Here is a 16,107-nt window from a genome sequence, read left to right as displayed (position 1 = left end):
TCCAACCCTTAATGGTTTTTTAGCAGGGAGGCATTGGGTCCCATTTTATGTGTCTTTGACGTAACTCGACTGTGGTTTTAAACCCATGACTGACCAGTCTCAGGCCAGACACTCTTACACTAGAACACTAAGGTGGTCCATGGTCTTTTTTTTGGTAGTTATTATATTCAATTTCATTTCAATTCAATTTCAATTTAATTCAATTTTATTTATATAGCCCCAATATCGCAACAACAGTCGTCTCAATGGGGTTCGTACCAATAATTGTAAAGTAAACATAAAATTATAAGGATCAACAATACATAGAATTCAATGGGAGAATTCTAAACTAAACTAAATCAACTATCACAGAACACAGTGACACAATAAATTCAAATCGCTCTTTGAACTATTCAATTATACCAATTAACGTCACTAAATTTTTGGGGAAAAAAAGTACTCTTAAATACCAAGAAAACTATTATTTTGACAAGGCAGAAAAATAAAAAGATAATCAAAGTTAGGATAAGGTCAAGAAGTCTTTTTTTATAAACATAGATTGCTGTGTCAATCTTGGAAGTTTCTAATAGTGTTTTAACTTTTGGATTTTTTTTCAATAAAATCCTTTCCCTCATGTATTTTAACTATATTTGATATCAATTTTAAAAGAAAAAGAGGGGAAAAACATTTTTTCTCTTGTTATAACCTTAAATAGTATTGACACAGTAAATGTAGGATTAAAGAACACCCTGCACTTTTTACCACTAGGATACACACACACACACACACACACACACACACACACACACACACACACACACACACATACACACAAGTCTATTTTCACAATCTCAAACCATCTTAAGAAAAATGTCTTGTTTCAGATTTAATAAAAATCTTTTTTTTAAATTGTTTAAAACCTGCTTTTGTTCTTTATTCTGGAAGAAACTCAGTTATATCACATGAATCTCAACTGATTACATGTGAGTAAATTTTAAAAGGCCTTAGTGACTTGTTACTTTTCCACATTATAACACCTCTGTCTGAAGTCGCAGTAAAAAGCCAAAGATATTCTCATCTACCACACTGACTCTTTGATACTTTTTTCTTTAATCCTTTTTTCTTAAGGCCTTGTACGGGCGCCATAAAACTAAAAAGAAAAGAAAATCTATTCATCTCAAGTTGAAGGGTTTACGACATGCCCCTGGTGATCATTGTAACTCATAATACTGACAAAGTTAGTATTAAAGTGGTGCAACTTCAAGAAAAGGCCCCAACCGGTGAAAATAAGAAATATGAACAAAATAAAAGGATTTCTTCATATTCTTTCTTTTCATAGTTATAACAACTATATATCTTTTGGTAATAGTCTCTTGTTCTGCTTTTGGTTTTTAAAATTGGAATATGTTTTCATGTTAAGCAATTTGGGTAACATTAGTTGCAAAAATGCTATAAAAATGGATTTGATGTGATTTGATTGATTTGATATGATTTAAAACAGCACGGTCAAGACCAGTGAAAGAAAAAGGGTCTGAAACAGCGAATAAAACCTGATTCAGAACCAGCAAAACATTTATTAGAAGATGAACTGGACCCTCCATTTAGTCCATTTTAATACTTGGAAAGTTGCTGAGAACTAAAAGAATGTCAATGCAAGGGTTGTATTACGGCGGTCCTGAAGTCCAAATGACATCAATAAATCACAGCAATGCAAAAACATATTAAGGATCACGTCAATCAAAAACAACTAAAACAACATATTTTAGAAATCATCAACATAAAAAAAAAAATGAAAAAAACATTTCAGATAATTAAACGATTTTCCAGAAATAAAAATAAAGTGTTAAAAACTAAAAAATAATGAGAAACTGGAAAAGGCAGGTATTATGTGATGTCACTGACTGAAAAATAAGGTTTGAGTTTTAAAGAAGAGGGACAGCAGAAAGAAGTTTTTCCCCAAACTGTGGTAAAGTGTTGGTTTTTTGCATTGGATGTGACCACAAGCTTAAAAAAACCTCTCCTGTTGGAAGATATACCAAAAAAGTGAACAAACGTAATCATCCAATCAGTGACGTGTCATAATTTTCTGGTTTCTTGTTTGATTTTGATTTCTGGAAATTGCTTTTGTTTTCCGAGAGGTTTTTTTTTCTTTTCTTTTTTTGTTTTGTTTCATATTTGGATTTACATTTTAGTTTCTGGAATAATGTCTTGGTTTCTAAAATACTAGTAGGTATGATTTGAACTTCAAGGCCGACGTAGTCACATCTATCATAAACTTTAAACATCGGAACAGTTTTAATTTGATTCCTTTTTTGTTTACGTTTTTTTGGTTATGGCCTGATTTAAAATTACCTAAACAACTGAAGGATGATAAAAAGAATATAACCCAGAGGAATAATAATATATTATCATGGTCAAAGAGCTGGGGAGCATTAGTTTTTAATGTACAACCGTGTGCAACAAAGGCCTACAATCCCCTTCAAGTTTATGCTTGTAAGCTGGGTTCAATGTCGGAGAAATATATAACTCTAGTCTGATTAAAGACTGTACCACGACAGGGGCTCTTCTGTTTCCATCCTCGGCCTCTTCGTGCTCGCGGACGCCTTGTGTCAAGTTGGTGTAATTGGCCAGTTTGTTGAGAAGAGACGACACCATAGGAGTGCTGTCCATTTCCTCCTGGAGACAGAAGGAGAAATACACAGACATTTAAACCCAACCATAAAGATTTTATTTTCATACCTCTAGATCCCTTAGTTTAAATAAACATACAGTACATATGGATACATGTTTATTTTATCATTATTTATACTGTTCATTTTTATTTATGGATGTACCTCAAACAGAGCCATGTTTTTGCCGTCATAAGAGATTTGTCCGTCGTCGTCTGAGTTGAGAAATGGAGTTGTCTCTCTCTGACTTTCATCCCCTTGTGAAATAATGACAACAACAACAGGATCAAAATAATACAAAATACAGTTTATTTGCCAAGCTAAGTCCTATGTTTTCTGACATGGAGTGATGGAGATGGGAAGTGTTCTGATATCCCATATATAACCTTATAACTCAAATCAATGGTTTTACTGGAATTGATTCATTTCTAACTTTAAATTTTGGAGTTTTAATCAAGTTTATATTAAGTCATTCCTCACCCCCTCTCACCCACGGAGGGTGGCCTCTCACACAAGCTCGGGTCCTCTACCAGAGGCCTGGGAGCTTGAGGGTCTTCCACTGTACCTTCGCAGTACCCTACGACTGCGCTTTTCTGGACTGAGAGGTCTTACCAGACAACTGCTTTAGCCACTCCTCCAGCTTGGGGGTTACTGCCCCGAGTGCTCCAATTACCACTGTCACCTTCACTTTCCCGGCTTTCTCCAGTTCTTTCTGACTTCTTGGTATTTCTCCAGTTTCTCATGTTCCTTTTTCTTGATGTTTCCATCACTTGGCACTGCCACATCCACCACAACGGCTTTCCTATGTTCTTTATCAATATAACCCTTGTAGTCTGTATCTGGAAATCCCAGGATCTTTGCTTTCTAATTCTATATATATATAAATATATATTTATTATATATGCCCCTCTCACCCTTCCGCGGGTGGTTTGTCACACAAGCTCAGGTCCTCTACCTCTACCAGAGGCCTGGGAGCTTGATATATATATATATATATATATATATATATATATATATATATATATATAGGCTGTGCAGGCTGTGCAAAGAGGCACCTGAAACAATCCAGCACATAACTGCAGCGTGTAAGATGCTGGCAGGTAAAGCATACATGGAGCGCCACAATCAAGTGGCTGGAATAATATACAGGAACATGTGTGCAGAATATGGACTGGAAACCCCAAGGTCAAAATGGGAAACACCCCCGAAGGTGGTAGAGAATGAAAGGGCAAAAATCCTGTGGGACTTCCAGATCCAGACTGATAGGATGGTAATGGCGAACCAACCAGACATTGTAGTGGTGGATAAAGAACAGAGGAAAGCCGTTGTGGTGGATGTGGCAGTGCCAAGCGATGGGAACATCAGGAAGAAGGAACATGAGAAACTGGAGAAATACCAGGGACTCAGAGAAGAACTGGAGAAAGCCTGGAAAATGAAGGTGACAGTGGTGCCTGTGGTAATTGGAGCACTCGGGGCAGTAACCCCCAAGCTGGAGGAGTGGCTACAACAGATACCTGGAAAGATCTCAGACATCTCAATCCAGAAAAGCGCAGTGCTAGGAACAGCTAAGATACTGCGCAGAACCCTCAAGTTCCCAGGCCTCTGGTAGAGGACCCGAGCTTGAGTGAGAAACCACCCACGAAAGGGTGAAAGGGGCAAGTTTTTTTTTTTTTTTTTTTATATATATATATATATATATATATATATATATATATATATATTCCAAGACATGAAAAGCAGTCTTGGGCTTTTCATGCCAACGTTTTGGATCTGGCCTGCGGGAATTCCGACGGTGGAATGGGAGGTACAGTACTGTCAGGCCTTGTTAGTTCTTGACCCTTCGCTGCCCTCTACTGTTCCTGTTTGGTGTATTTTCCCTTTTGGTTCTTTGCTTGCCCTCTCCCTATCTCTCCTCCACAGGTGTTTAGAATGAGGCAGGGCATCTTGCCATACCTGCAACTCCTCACCCCAACAGCATTTAAGACCGGTTCCTCCAGCTTTTTCCTGCCAGTCTGGCTGCTTACCTCAAGTGGCATTGAGCCCACATCTGAGTTTGCCTCCCTGGCCTTTTATCATTATCCTAATCGGATCTTTTTTTTTCTGTTCTGACCTTGCTCCTACTGGACTCTCTACAGCCACTGACCTGCCTGCCCCCCCACCCCCCACCCCTGGATTCCCAGCAGTTCTTCTCTAATAAATATTTTGTTTTATATCAACCATCACCTCTCTTTATCTGACCATGAAAGGGTTTTTTTTTAATTGTTCCACACTGTTGCAGTGATTTCCATAAATTCTCAGTATGTGATATTAATGCTCTCTTGGTTAGACAACCTCAAAATGTTGATCATGTTAACTTAAAAATAATAAAATTTTAAGTAAAAACAAAGCACTGCGTTGCATGTAAGACTATAAAAAACTTGTAACTATTTAAAGAAAATGTGATTATTCTATTTAAATCTTCATTTATCAGCATTCCGATTATTTCTGAATGTCTAGTGACATATATAGTACTTATTTGCATTTTTATGCCTTACTGTAAAAACGTTTAAATACATTTAAAGTGCTCATTTTTTGAGCCATTTTTTGACCTGAAGAGCTTTTGAACACATCGTGGTCACAGTTTTGCCGTAGAGTGCACAGATGCTCACTTGATACTTACTTACTTCTTTTCCTAATTTTAGCCTTCAGTAAATGTACCTTGTACTTGTAATCAATACTGATGCATTTACCTGAACTAACATGGTTTACATTTGACAGCAGGAGGAGCAAAAAGCATCAAATGAGCAAAAGCCAGCATGTTGCTGTCAGAAATCAGAGTTCTGTCTTCCCGTCTGGTCACCAGAGTGAACCATCGCCAGAGTCCTGAATGCACTTTATCTCCCAGCAACCCCAGCACACACTTCCTGGATGCTGAACACCTGACTCTCATTCCCTTAATAAACCACAGCATGCTCAAACACTGCACTGAGTGAAGCTCAGTGTGAAGTATTGATTGTGCCACTCTGCCTTTATTACCGAGTGTTGTGATTGGAGCTGGTCTTCTGTTTTCTGACCCTGTTTGCCTGCCGACTGCCTCGACTCTCGCCAGGATCCTGATTACCCTGTCTCTTCTCTGATACTCTCAAGCCTGTTATTGACCCATGCCTGACCCTGATTTAGCTCTGTGGACTTTTAGCTGAGCTAATAAACCTGCCACAGGGGGAAGGAACAAAGATGGTGTAAATGGTGCAGAAAAAAGTAGTCGTCTCTAAAAGATTTTTTCAATTGAAACTAAACTGATACAGCCAAAATAAGCAAGAACTGATCCACTTGATGAAAAGATCAGCATTACTTAATCTAAATATCCCCAACTGACATGTATTTATTCTACTTCTGCTTTGAATGTGTGATTTTTAGGAAGCTGAATTGTTACAGGAGAGCTGGGATGTTTTTCTGGTTCTTCGAGCCAAATGTTGTGCTGTAATAATATATATTTACAGTAAACATGGATCAAATCTGAGTTTGTTTTGGTAACCAGTTTGACTTTGCAACAGTTTCTCTCCCTCTGCCAGCCAAGATGACTTCATTTTAGTTTAGTGGAATTGTTACCAGAAGATGTTTTGAACTTCTGAAAGTCACAAAATGGAGTGTGACAAACACCTACAACAGGATTGTAATATTCCAGCATTTAGGGACATTTGTTCTCCACTGCCCTACTAGGAAGAAAATGCTCAATATTTTCTTGGATTATTGAAATGCACAAGAAGTGTTTTTTTTTTCTTTTCTTTTTTTTTTTTGCTGCGAGAAAGTTTTTTCTTTTTTGCAAAAGGCTTGCAACAAACAAAACTGTTTGTGCGTAATTAAGTGTTTGATAAAGTCTGGAAGACAAGTGCACTACATTTTCAAACTATTCTACTTTTACTTTATAAAGAAGCTTAACACAAAAAGACATGGTAAAAAGTAAGAGGAGTGACTGTAAAATAGTTTCACTTGAAGTTCAATTCACTTCTTCAGTCTGTCTGACTCTGTTTCTGCACAGAAAAAATGTTTTCAGCATGAAGTTAGAGCCTCAGCCATGATCAAATTACCTATCAAAGTAGGTCTGGCCTCAGTGTTGGCATGCAGGAAATACCTGAAACCGTTTTTGTCTGCCTCCATTTATAAAGGATCACAAAGATCTTCAAGAGTCTAATCCTTACAAAAATGAGAACAAAACTGCTATTAGCTGGACCATGTTTGGAAAACTACTTCTTACGCCTAAAGGCAATGAAAAGAACTATATTCAACACAACATATAGAACAACTAATATATATAATATAGTATATATAACAACTAATAGACTGAAGAAACTGATTAGAAGAGCTGGCTCTGTAATCGGATGTAAAATGGACACGTTTGAAGCTGTAATGGAGAGGAGGACTTTAAATAAGTTCATATCCATCATGGATAATCCGGAGCATCCTCTCCATCCTGTTCTTGACGGTCAGCGGAGCACCTTGTCCAAGAGGCTTAGGCAGCTTCGCTGTCACACCAACCGCTACAGGAGACCATTCCTACCTCGCTCCATTGGACTCAATAACCTGTCATCCATTTGCAATGGATAAACTCATTTGAGGTTTGTCTGTTTTTCTCCAGAGCTGTCATGCAAACCAATTGTTTTTCACTGATGGTTCTTTTTCTGATGTTTTGTTCTGTTTTTCTATTGTCACCCATTGTTTGTGTGATTGTATCTTTGAGCCTAACGCGGACGCTGCAACAACCCTATTTCCCAACCTGGGATCAATAAAGTATCTTTATCTTTATCTTTTTCTACATGCAGGTATCAGATTACAGCAGGATGGATTTGTAGAGGATATATGGGATTTCTCCTAAACCTGCACATATGAAAATGATTTTCTTAGAATTCAATTATAAAGTATGGAACCCGTGATCTGACATAGGTAGTAAAAAAAAAGAAATTCGTTCCCACGAAAAAATTTATTCCAAAATTCAATCCAACTCCTATCTTTAACAAAACTGCCTCAGCATGTACAGCTATTAGCTACAGCATTTTCAGCCGTCAGCTTCAGCATCTTCAGTGGCCATGCTCAGCTATTGTTATTTCAGCATTCGTACTTGCATTCTCGCAGGCAATGCTACTTATCTAGTTTTATGATGTCTTTAAATCGTAAAATTCCATTTCCTAAGGTAAAGTAGTTTAACTGGACACAAGAATTCACCCTTGTGTTGGAGGTCATTTGTTGTCTTTGTCCTCTAGTTTTTCCAGTGTACTGTGTTTCTGCATTATTAAAATGCTTCAGTATCTAAGATTATGGAAAAAAAATCATTTACACCATCTTTTCTTTGGGGCTTTACCTTAAAAAAAAACACAAACCAATTGTTTACCCCTTTTTCTACAATTTCACTTGTCTTTTTGGGAGTCTGCAATACTTCTCTGGCGTTTATCATGGACCCACAGTCGTACACCAGAACCAAGATAAGACTAAAGGTTTTGAACCATCAATAAGGGCTGCAAACACATTGGGAGTGACGCCCTGCCCCCCTACCACATTACTTAAGCTGCCCTGCAAGTTCGAGCTGGTTGAAAAATGAGGAGTTTTCAGTTTTTTCTTCAAGTCAGCGTTTATGCGCTGTCTAACATAATGAGTCATTCAAAGTCATTTATTTTATCATCCCAGCACACCTACACAGTCTTTTATTATGCTGGGATCTATTAGATTGCTCCACAAGGGCTCTCTTTACAGCTAAACATTAAAGTAAAGTGTGTTTCTGCTCTAGTACTTCAGTTTACCTGGATGAAGTTCCTGAATGCTGTCCACGCTTTTCGCTTCCTGAAAGATGTTGTCAAAACTGACAGGTTTACTCTCCTCAGCAGCAGCAGAAGCAGCAGCAGAAGCAGCAGCAGCAGAAGCTCCATTGTTGCTGCTGTCATCCTCCACGGGCACAACAGTGAAGTTTGTGGGCATCTTTGCTCCCAAAAACAGCTCAGAGGACGCACCGGATGCTGAGTACCGAGAATGTGTCTTCTGCCGAACTTTCACCCCAGCTAGAGAGGCTTTAGGAAGTTAAGGAAAATGTGTTTTAAAGTCCAACCACAACATGGCACTTACTCCACTCTTTGTTTCCTCAGTCTTTGTGGCGTCCTCTCAACCGAGGGTGAAAGGACCGCCTCCTGCACATGAGGCAGGCCAAAGTTCCTCAGTGTATTCCGACACTCTTCTCCTTCCTTGTTCTTTTCCCTCCCTTTTTTTTCACATAGCTCCAAGGCTATTGCCCCATGTGACCCTCTGTTTACCATCTGAACAGATCCCAGACGTGGTAAATTCCTGAAGCTCCTCCCTTTTGTCAGATGGTCCCACTTTTCCCTCTCATGCCTTTCAACCAAAGTGAGGGGTGTGACGCCAGAACCAAGTTAACCCCCAAATGAGAATCATTTGTTTTTGTTTTTTCCGGTCTCTAGGAGTTGGTTTCCTCGTCACTCCCTAAGGCGAGTAGCTGTCTCAGGTTTCCTCCAGGTAAACAAAATGGGAGTTTCCTTTCCCACAGGGCATTCTGGGTAACTGTGACGTGGTGGTGTTCATCTCAGACAAAACGCTGACTCTTTCTCAAGTGCAAACACTGTAGCAGCAAAGGAAACACCTTGGAAGTCGTAAACGATGACTTTCCTGGGCACCGGTGTGTTTTACAACAGAACATTACATGGAAAAAGGAGTGTGCTTTGACTAACAATAGGCATTCTGGATGTGGAAATGACAGTTTCATTGGCATTTTCCCCACTGTGTTTTTTTTAATACACAGTAAACAACCTTTATGTGCATTATGCAACTGAGTACACCGCAAACTGTTTAAAGATTTCAGAACTTGTTTTTAGACATTCAGGATATTTTACCAGGTTTTAAACTGGTTTAACTTCTCTTTGCCCTAAAACTTTCCAGGTTTTTCTCAAAATCAGCACAGGTGAGAATTTTTCTCTCATTAAAAGCTAGCATAAGGAAATTATTCTTAAAATGAGTCAAAATCCTTTTACGCCACCCTCTTGATGATAGAAACACTTGACTTAAAAAGACTCAAAAAACTCAGATTTTTGGTTCAATATAAAGGATATTTTTATTTAAAATTCAAAAAATGTTGACCAGTTAGACTGGCATTCATATGAAACAAACAATTATATTTACGTTCTAAGAATAAGTTCTAGTTTCTAGACTGTATTCTCATTTTGCTCACATTTTGTTCAACAATGATTATTTTCCATTTATTACACTTGTTTTTTGTCGCTCTATTTAAAAGAACCCAACAACAATTGGTTACAAAAAAACTCAAAAGTACAAACCATGTCCTAGATATAGCAAAGAAATACACATTATTGGGCTTTAGAGCATTCAATAGGGAAGTCATTCCTTCCAATAGTTCACTTTTTATTTTATTTTTCTCTTTATAAATGCTTGTGTGGAGCTCCATATTTCTAGATTTTGATATACCTAAATTTCTTGTTAAGCAAAAATGACTTGCATTTTGAACTGCAAAAGCAGCCCCTTTAGAAATAAGTCATTTTATTAAACAAAACTTTTTTGTGTGTGTTTTTAGACTTTTGTGGAGGGCTTTAAATAAACCATTCTATAAATTATTTAATATATAAAATATGATTGGTTTTCACTTTGAGAGAGTGTTAATATTTTTTAAATTTTGTCTCTACTTTGAGTAATTTGTCCCTTTCAGCCTCCTATAGTATTTCTTACAATAATCACGTTGCACTGCAAAAAAGTCAAACATTCTTTTAATTCTTTAGATTTTCTTTAAATAAGCAAAGAAATCTGCCAATGGGGTAATAATGGTCTTACCAAGAACTCTAATTCTAAACTGCAACATGTTTTAACAAACTAAGATTATTTTGTTATTGAAAAACTTTCTTGATGAGATTATTTTCTTGCAAGACAGAAAATAAGACAATTTTTGTTGCAACAAGTGTCTTTTTACTTTAAAATCCCTCTTTTTGCGGGAATCTGACTTATTCCCTGATTTTATTCCAGCCAAGGCTAAATAAAGAAGGGGAGAGTGACAAGGATCATTGTCCAATTGAGAGAGCTCCTTTGGAAACACAGAAGGCAAGGTTCAGCTTAAAACAAGAACTTAAAACAGGAAACAGGAACTTGTTTCATAATTGCAACATAAAACTCCTTAAAAAGGCAACTAAGGAAAACCTGATCTGAAAACACAGACACGGGCAACATGTGCTCACAATAACGCCTCCAGCGAAACCAAGATCATCCAGACTGTCATGCTAAGTCACGGTGAAATGTCAAACTTGTGTTACATTTCTGCAGGTAACCGAGGGTGTGGAGGATCATAATAGATGTCAGCTGCTTGAGGGACGTGGAAAAATTGGATTCATTCCAGCATGCTTCACCTTTCAACAGTAACTTTGGTTAGCTTTATGCACCACCATTTTAAAGTCTATCCAATGAAACAGTGCAATTCTAACATTAGCTTACATAATTCAAAAGAAAATCCAGCATGCGATTGTAAGTTTTTGCAAACCAAAAGTTTAAGCCAAACAGCTTTCCTTGAAAAAAAAGTATTGTCTGCAATACTGTTTTAGAAAAATTCCCCAAAAATGAATGAAATTTGTTTTTTTCTGTGCTAATTATTTCAGACAAATACAGTTTAATTTTTGAAGTTTAGAAAAACATTTGCAATAAGGCGATTGTCTTCTGTCCTAATCAACTCATTTTGGTCTCAATTCATGTATAAAATCTGTCTGATTATTGTGCTAAAAACAAACCAATGTCCAATAATTTATTTAATATTTTTTAAAGTTTTTTTAAAGGATTGTCTTGACCTAGCACCGCCTTATTTCCATGTGATGTTTTCCCTGAGACTCCAGCAGGGGGTGCTATAGACACGGTTTTACAAAGCTCCAGTCCTTAAAATTAAAAAATGAAAAGGGATGAATATCCAGCAATTTAACTGCTTTAATCGTTTTATTGTTATTGTTTAGTGATTTCATTTATAGATGACTTCTCAGAACAATGGTTGCTCCTGTTTTTATAAGTGCTTCATGAATAAAGTGATTCATTGATTGACTGTTATTGTTTTATAGTGCATAATAATATTCTTTTCAAACATGTGATAATATAGACGAAAACAACCTCTTTAAAAGTCAAATGTTCTTTATATTTTTATTATTGGCTAATAACTAATCCCCCCCACCCTTCCAACTTGGACTGTCCTGCCACTTTATATCCTGTTGGATGACTTGAGAGGGAACCTTGGGGGAGAAAAGTAAAAGTGAGAGCGGTGGGAGTGAAATCAAATCCCTTCAGCAAACAGTAAAAAGGTCAGTGCTGACGCAGACCCGGGAACAGGCTGCCCTCACTCACAACTCGATTTTTTGAGCGACTGTAGATTCTATTTGCAGCGTTTTACCTGTTTACTGAGACTCCCACTCCAAAACCTGGTAGCAGCACAAACATACTAGAGGCTTTGGACAGCCTTGGCTGTTCTGCCAAAACGCAACGATGCCATGATCAGGGGTGAAAAATTACACTTAGAATTATGATATTACTGAGTAATAAACAGTAAAATTGTATTTTTTGTCATAAAAAACATTGATCTCAAATAAAATAAAATAAAAGAATTAGTCATTTTTATGGGCAGTTTTGTGTAAAGTATTTATAACTGTAATTCCCTGATTACTTAGTCAAAAGTGATGACACTTTTCACATACTCTCCCAAAATTGCAATGTTTTAAATGACTCTTAATTTTAATTCAATTTCTTCACTGAAGTAGAACATAACATTTAAATTAACAAAATTGGCTAAAAGTATTTCTCATTCATACGAAGGATGTGCATGGGAAACTTTTAGCAAAGGGAAAGCACTTAAATCTCAATAAAAAAAAAAAAATTTCAGTCAAAAAAATAAAAATACAGACTATGTACTTTGGGAAAAAGAGAAAGAGAGAACTTCAGGTCTGCCCCCCCCCCCCAATGCATGACAAAAAGTATTGTGTCATGCATTATTTTTGTAGTGCGCTACTGCTAACACTGTTTGTGGCCCATGTTTTATAATATGAATGTTGTTTTTGTGGAAGTAATTAATTACTGATTATTTGTTGTAATTTCATTTACAATTACTTCATTTTAATTAGATAATTGGCACATTTTTTACTGATGTAAAAATGAGTTTGTCATGCATTTCTGAGACCCTTATCTAATGAGCATGATCCAATGTTAATGTTCCTGTCCTGTAGTACATCATCATTCCACTAGGGGCAGTACAAGGTTTTGGGCTGCTTCCATGAAATCTCAAGAACACTTTGGGTGGAAAAGGTTCTGCTAAATTTTGGTGAAAATAACTCATCTTTTGGTATTCATTTTTTCTAAAGACTACTCACTGTATTGAAAGAATACAAAATTTGTTGATTATAAATTCTTTATAATACAGTTACACCATGTTAAAGTTGTATGAAACAAATTTGAGATGTGATTTTTTTCCCCTGAAAACTCCCATCAACATTTTTAAACTAACATTGTTTGAAAATCAAACATTTTATAATTAAAACTTTCTGTATGTCATTAGAAAGGACACTCCTACTTTTCTTTTTTGTGGATTTTATTGAAGGGCCATTAGTTCTTGCATGTAATGGACTTAATAGCAGGGATTGCCAGATCTTTGTTGCAGTTTCCAGCAACACAAGGTGAATTCCTCTCAAACCCATAACAAACAAAGTCTACATAAAACCCTCTATAGCAGCAGCTCACTTTAAAAATGTAATTTGCACAAAACTTCCAAAAATACTCCCCCCAGAGTATCTAAAAACTGACACTTTTGACATTCAAACAGTTGTAAGATTTTAAAGGATAAAGTATTGAGTAATGCTGTGAAAACTATCATTCCTGCTCTTTTTTTTACTGTTAGCTTTTCATTGAATAATAAACTGAGCAAATTTCAATTGCAATACTGCAGACCATAAAGGGCTCACACAGTTCTGATCCTTCTTTTTGGGGATGTGCCCACTCATGCTACATGTGGCAATTCCCAGAACACCCAGCAGCATTTTGGTTTATTTCAACCCACTTTCCTCTATCCTTTTCATGCTTAATTTTTCTTTAAAATATATTTTTTAGTCATTGTTTAAAAAAAAAGGAGAATTTTTCTTTTAGCTAGTAATATTCCATGCCTGTTTGGAACCCACATAAACCAGCAGGAGGAACCAGGCGGCCATGGCCAGCAATTAAAAGGTATTTTTGGTTTTGTTTGAGAGGAAGTTCTAGTTTTTTTTTTTTTTAAAGGATCCAAAAGTATAGGACCACAAGGATAAAAAGTGACTGTGTGAAACTCATGAGGAAGAGTGAGTCTGCCCCACACTACTGACAACAAACAAAGAAGAGAGATGCCGGTTCAGCATACCCGTGTGTGGAGGGTCAGTATGGAAGTCTGGTAAGGCAGGGAATGATCGTCCACTAAAATCAGTTGTAGAAAAACAAAAGCTACATTTAAATTTCATTGTAAAAAATTAAAATTGTACTTTTTTTGAGTTTATTTTTAACAAAGTGGAATGAAACCAATGACAGCAAAGAAGTGGATGAAATAAACAGTTGTGTGACTAACTAATCAGTACTGAAGAGATTTAAAGCCAATTTTTTTGTTACTTTTTTGGCCAGTTTGCCTCAATTTACTGAAAACTCTCAGCAAATACAACCATTCTAGCACAGAAATGCTTATAAAGGTAAAATTTTAAAGCAGTTTTAAGAGTATAAAAAATTAAACAACATTGTCAGGGATATGACTTTTTCCTTACTAAAGAGAAGAATCACATAGGAGATGAGAATTTTTGCTAGACTTCTGCAGAAGGAGAATCGGTCTGTCACAGCACAAACTGTCACAGAGGAGTTCTGCCTTCCTAGTGCATGGAGCCTCTTTTTATTGAAAACAGAAGGTTGCAGACATGAATGTGGGTCATTTAATCAGAAACAACAGGAACATCATATTCCTGTTTAATCAGAACTTTTCAAGTCATTGTTTTCTTACTGAAAGATAGATATGAGACAATCATATTATGGAGATTATAGCGTGTAAGCAAATGATAATTACACAACTCTAACAAACATTTAATTGAAGAATTAAAAAATTGTAATTTTTAACATGTTTGCATTGCTGAGTATTTCTTTATTTAAATTGTTGTGAATGCAGTTGAAAAAATGCTTGCAGTTGTGATGTTAAATATGCAATCGGCAGCCCACAAGCTCCCTGCTCCACTCTATTCTGATGCAAATACATCCATGTACGTCTTTGTTTTCCTTGTCCAAGCTGGCATCTGACTCAAAACTGTACGGCTGAATAGGTCCAATATTGTCAGGTCCTGATCATCTTGGACCCAGCAGGTGAATTCATGCTGCAGTGACTCTGTCATCACTGCAGTTCATGCCATTCCACATTCACCCATCCGTTCCAAAGAAGGAATTCCGGGGCCATCCTTCATATGTGTGTTCTTAAGGAGGGTCGCCGGGACCACTTCTTCAGGTTCCCTGTCCTGTTGCCAACATCACTCCTCCTCATGTGTTTGCTCCTGAACAGGGTTGTTGGGGCCACGCTTCATGTTCCCTGTCCCTGAGGCTGGTTGCTGTTCATCCCCCTTGGTCACCGGGGCTGCTCCCCTTCATGTTTCCTGTTCCTGACAATCGTTGTCTCCTCTTTGTACATTTTTCTGAGGAGGGGGTTTGCCATGTCACCCCACACTTCTGCTAGGTTGCAGGAACCTGAAAATTTATCCGGGTTAGCTTTTTGATGCTCCCCCAGGTCCCCTCCTTCCAAGTGTTACGTTGGCTTTGGAAATCTGGAATGTGCCCTTTTGGGGAGGGGTACTGAGAGGATTCTGTGGTTTAGTTTGGTTAAGTTGCTTTTCGTCATGTCCTGGTTAGTTTATTAAATTGGACATTTTTGTCACCAATCCCAGTCTCGTGCAAATTGGGTCCCACACCACCAGTGACATTTAATCAAATTTAGTTAACACACACACACAAAATTAACACAAAAAAGTGTTTTTTACTTGCAATAACCAAAATGTTTTAATATGGAGCAGAGATTTAGCAACTTATAAAAGTGCAGAAAATCACCATTTAGTAAAAACATCATGGACATAAAATAAATAGTACCACATGTCCCTTTTTTTACTGTAACTAAAGTATGATCATTGTGTTTGTGGATCTTTGATGAAGGACACAAATGGAGATTAGGAGGGACTTTTTGTTGCAACAGATCATTATGGTTAAACCTAATTGCAGTATTGTGACCTTGCTTAAAAACAGAAGCATACAGGTGAACAGCAAGCAAAGTTCATTTCCCAACAAGCATTAAATCCTGGGCGTTAGGTGCCTTGAACATTATTATAATAATTATTTTTACCTATCTTTAGTGATGTTTATCTTAATTACAAAATGATAGATGGATTGTAGTTTTAAACAAGTTCAGGCAGCATCA

The 16,107-nt window shown here is 37.0% G+C and overlaps 1 protein-coding gene across 2 annotated transcripts in view; it reads right to left on the bottom strand.

Moving 5' to 3' along the window:
- LOC101169392 (solute carrier family 12 member 7) overlaps positions 1 to 9,162 on the bottom strand; it is a 28,045-nt gene extending 18,883 nt beyond the window's left edge. For both annotated transcript variants that reach the window (XM_020710962.3, XM_011486581.4), the window contains exons 1-3: positions 8,420 to 9,162; positions 2,814 to 2,905; positions 2,530 to 2,655 (exon numbers count right to left, since the gene is read on the bottom strand). In XM_020710962.3, the coding sequence (XP_020566621.1) occupies positions 2,530 to 2,655; positions 2,814 to 2,905; positions 8,420 to 8,594 (393 nt within the window). In that variant the 5' untranslated portion in view covers positions 8,595 to 9,162. The remainder of the gene's footprint in view (positions 1 to 2,529; positions 2,656 to 2,813; positions 2,906 to 8,419) is intronic.
- Between the last annotated feature and the right edge of the window lie 6,945 nt (positions 9,163 to 16,107).

The sequence above is a fragment of the Oryzias latipes genome, chromosome 17 (genome assembly GCF_053564925.1).
Source record: "Oryzias latipes strain Hd-rR chromosome 17, Olatipes_Hd-rR_3.1".
NCBI lineage: Eukaryota > Metazoa > Chordata > Actinopteri > Beloniformes > Adrianichthyidae > Oryzias > Oryzias latipes.
The sequence above is the reverse complement of the archived record's forward strand: the minus strand, read 5'-3'. Positions and strand labels throughout refer to the sequence as shown.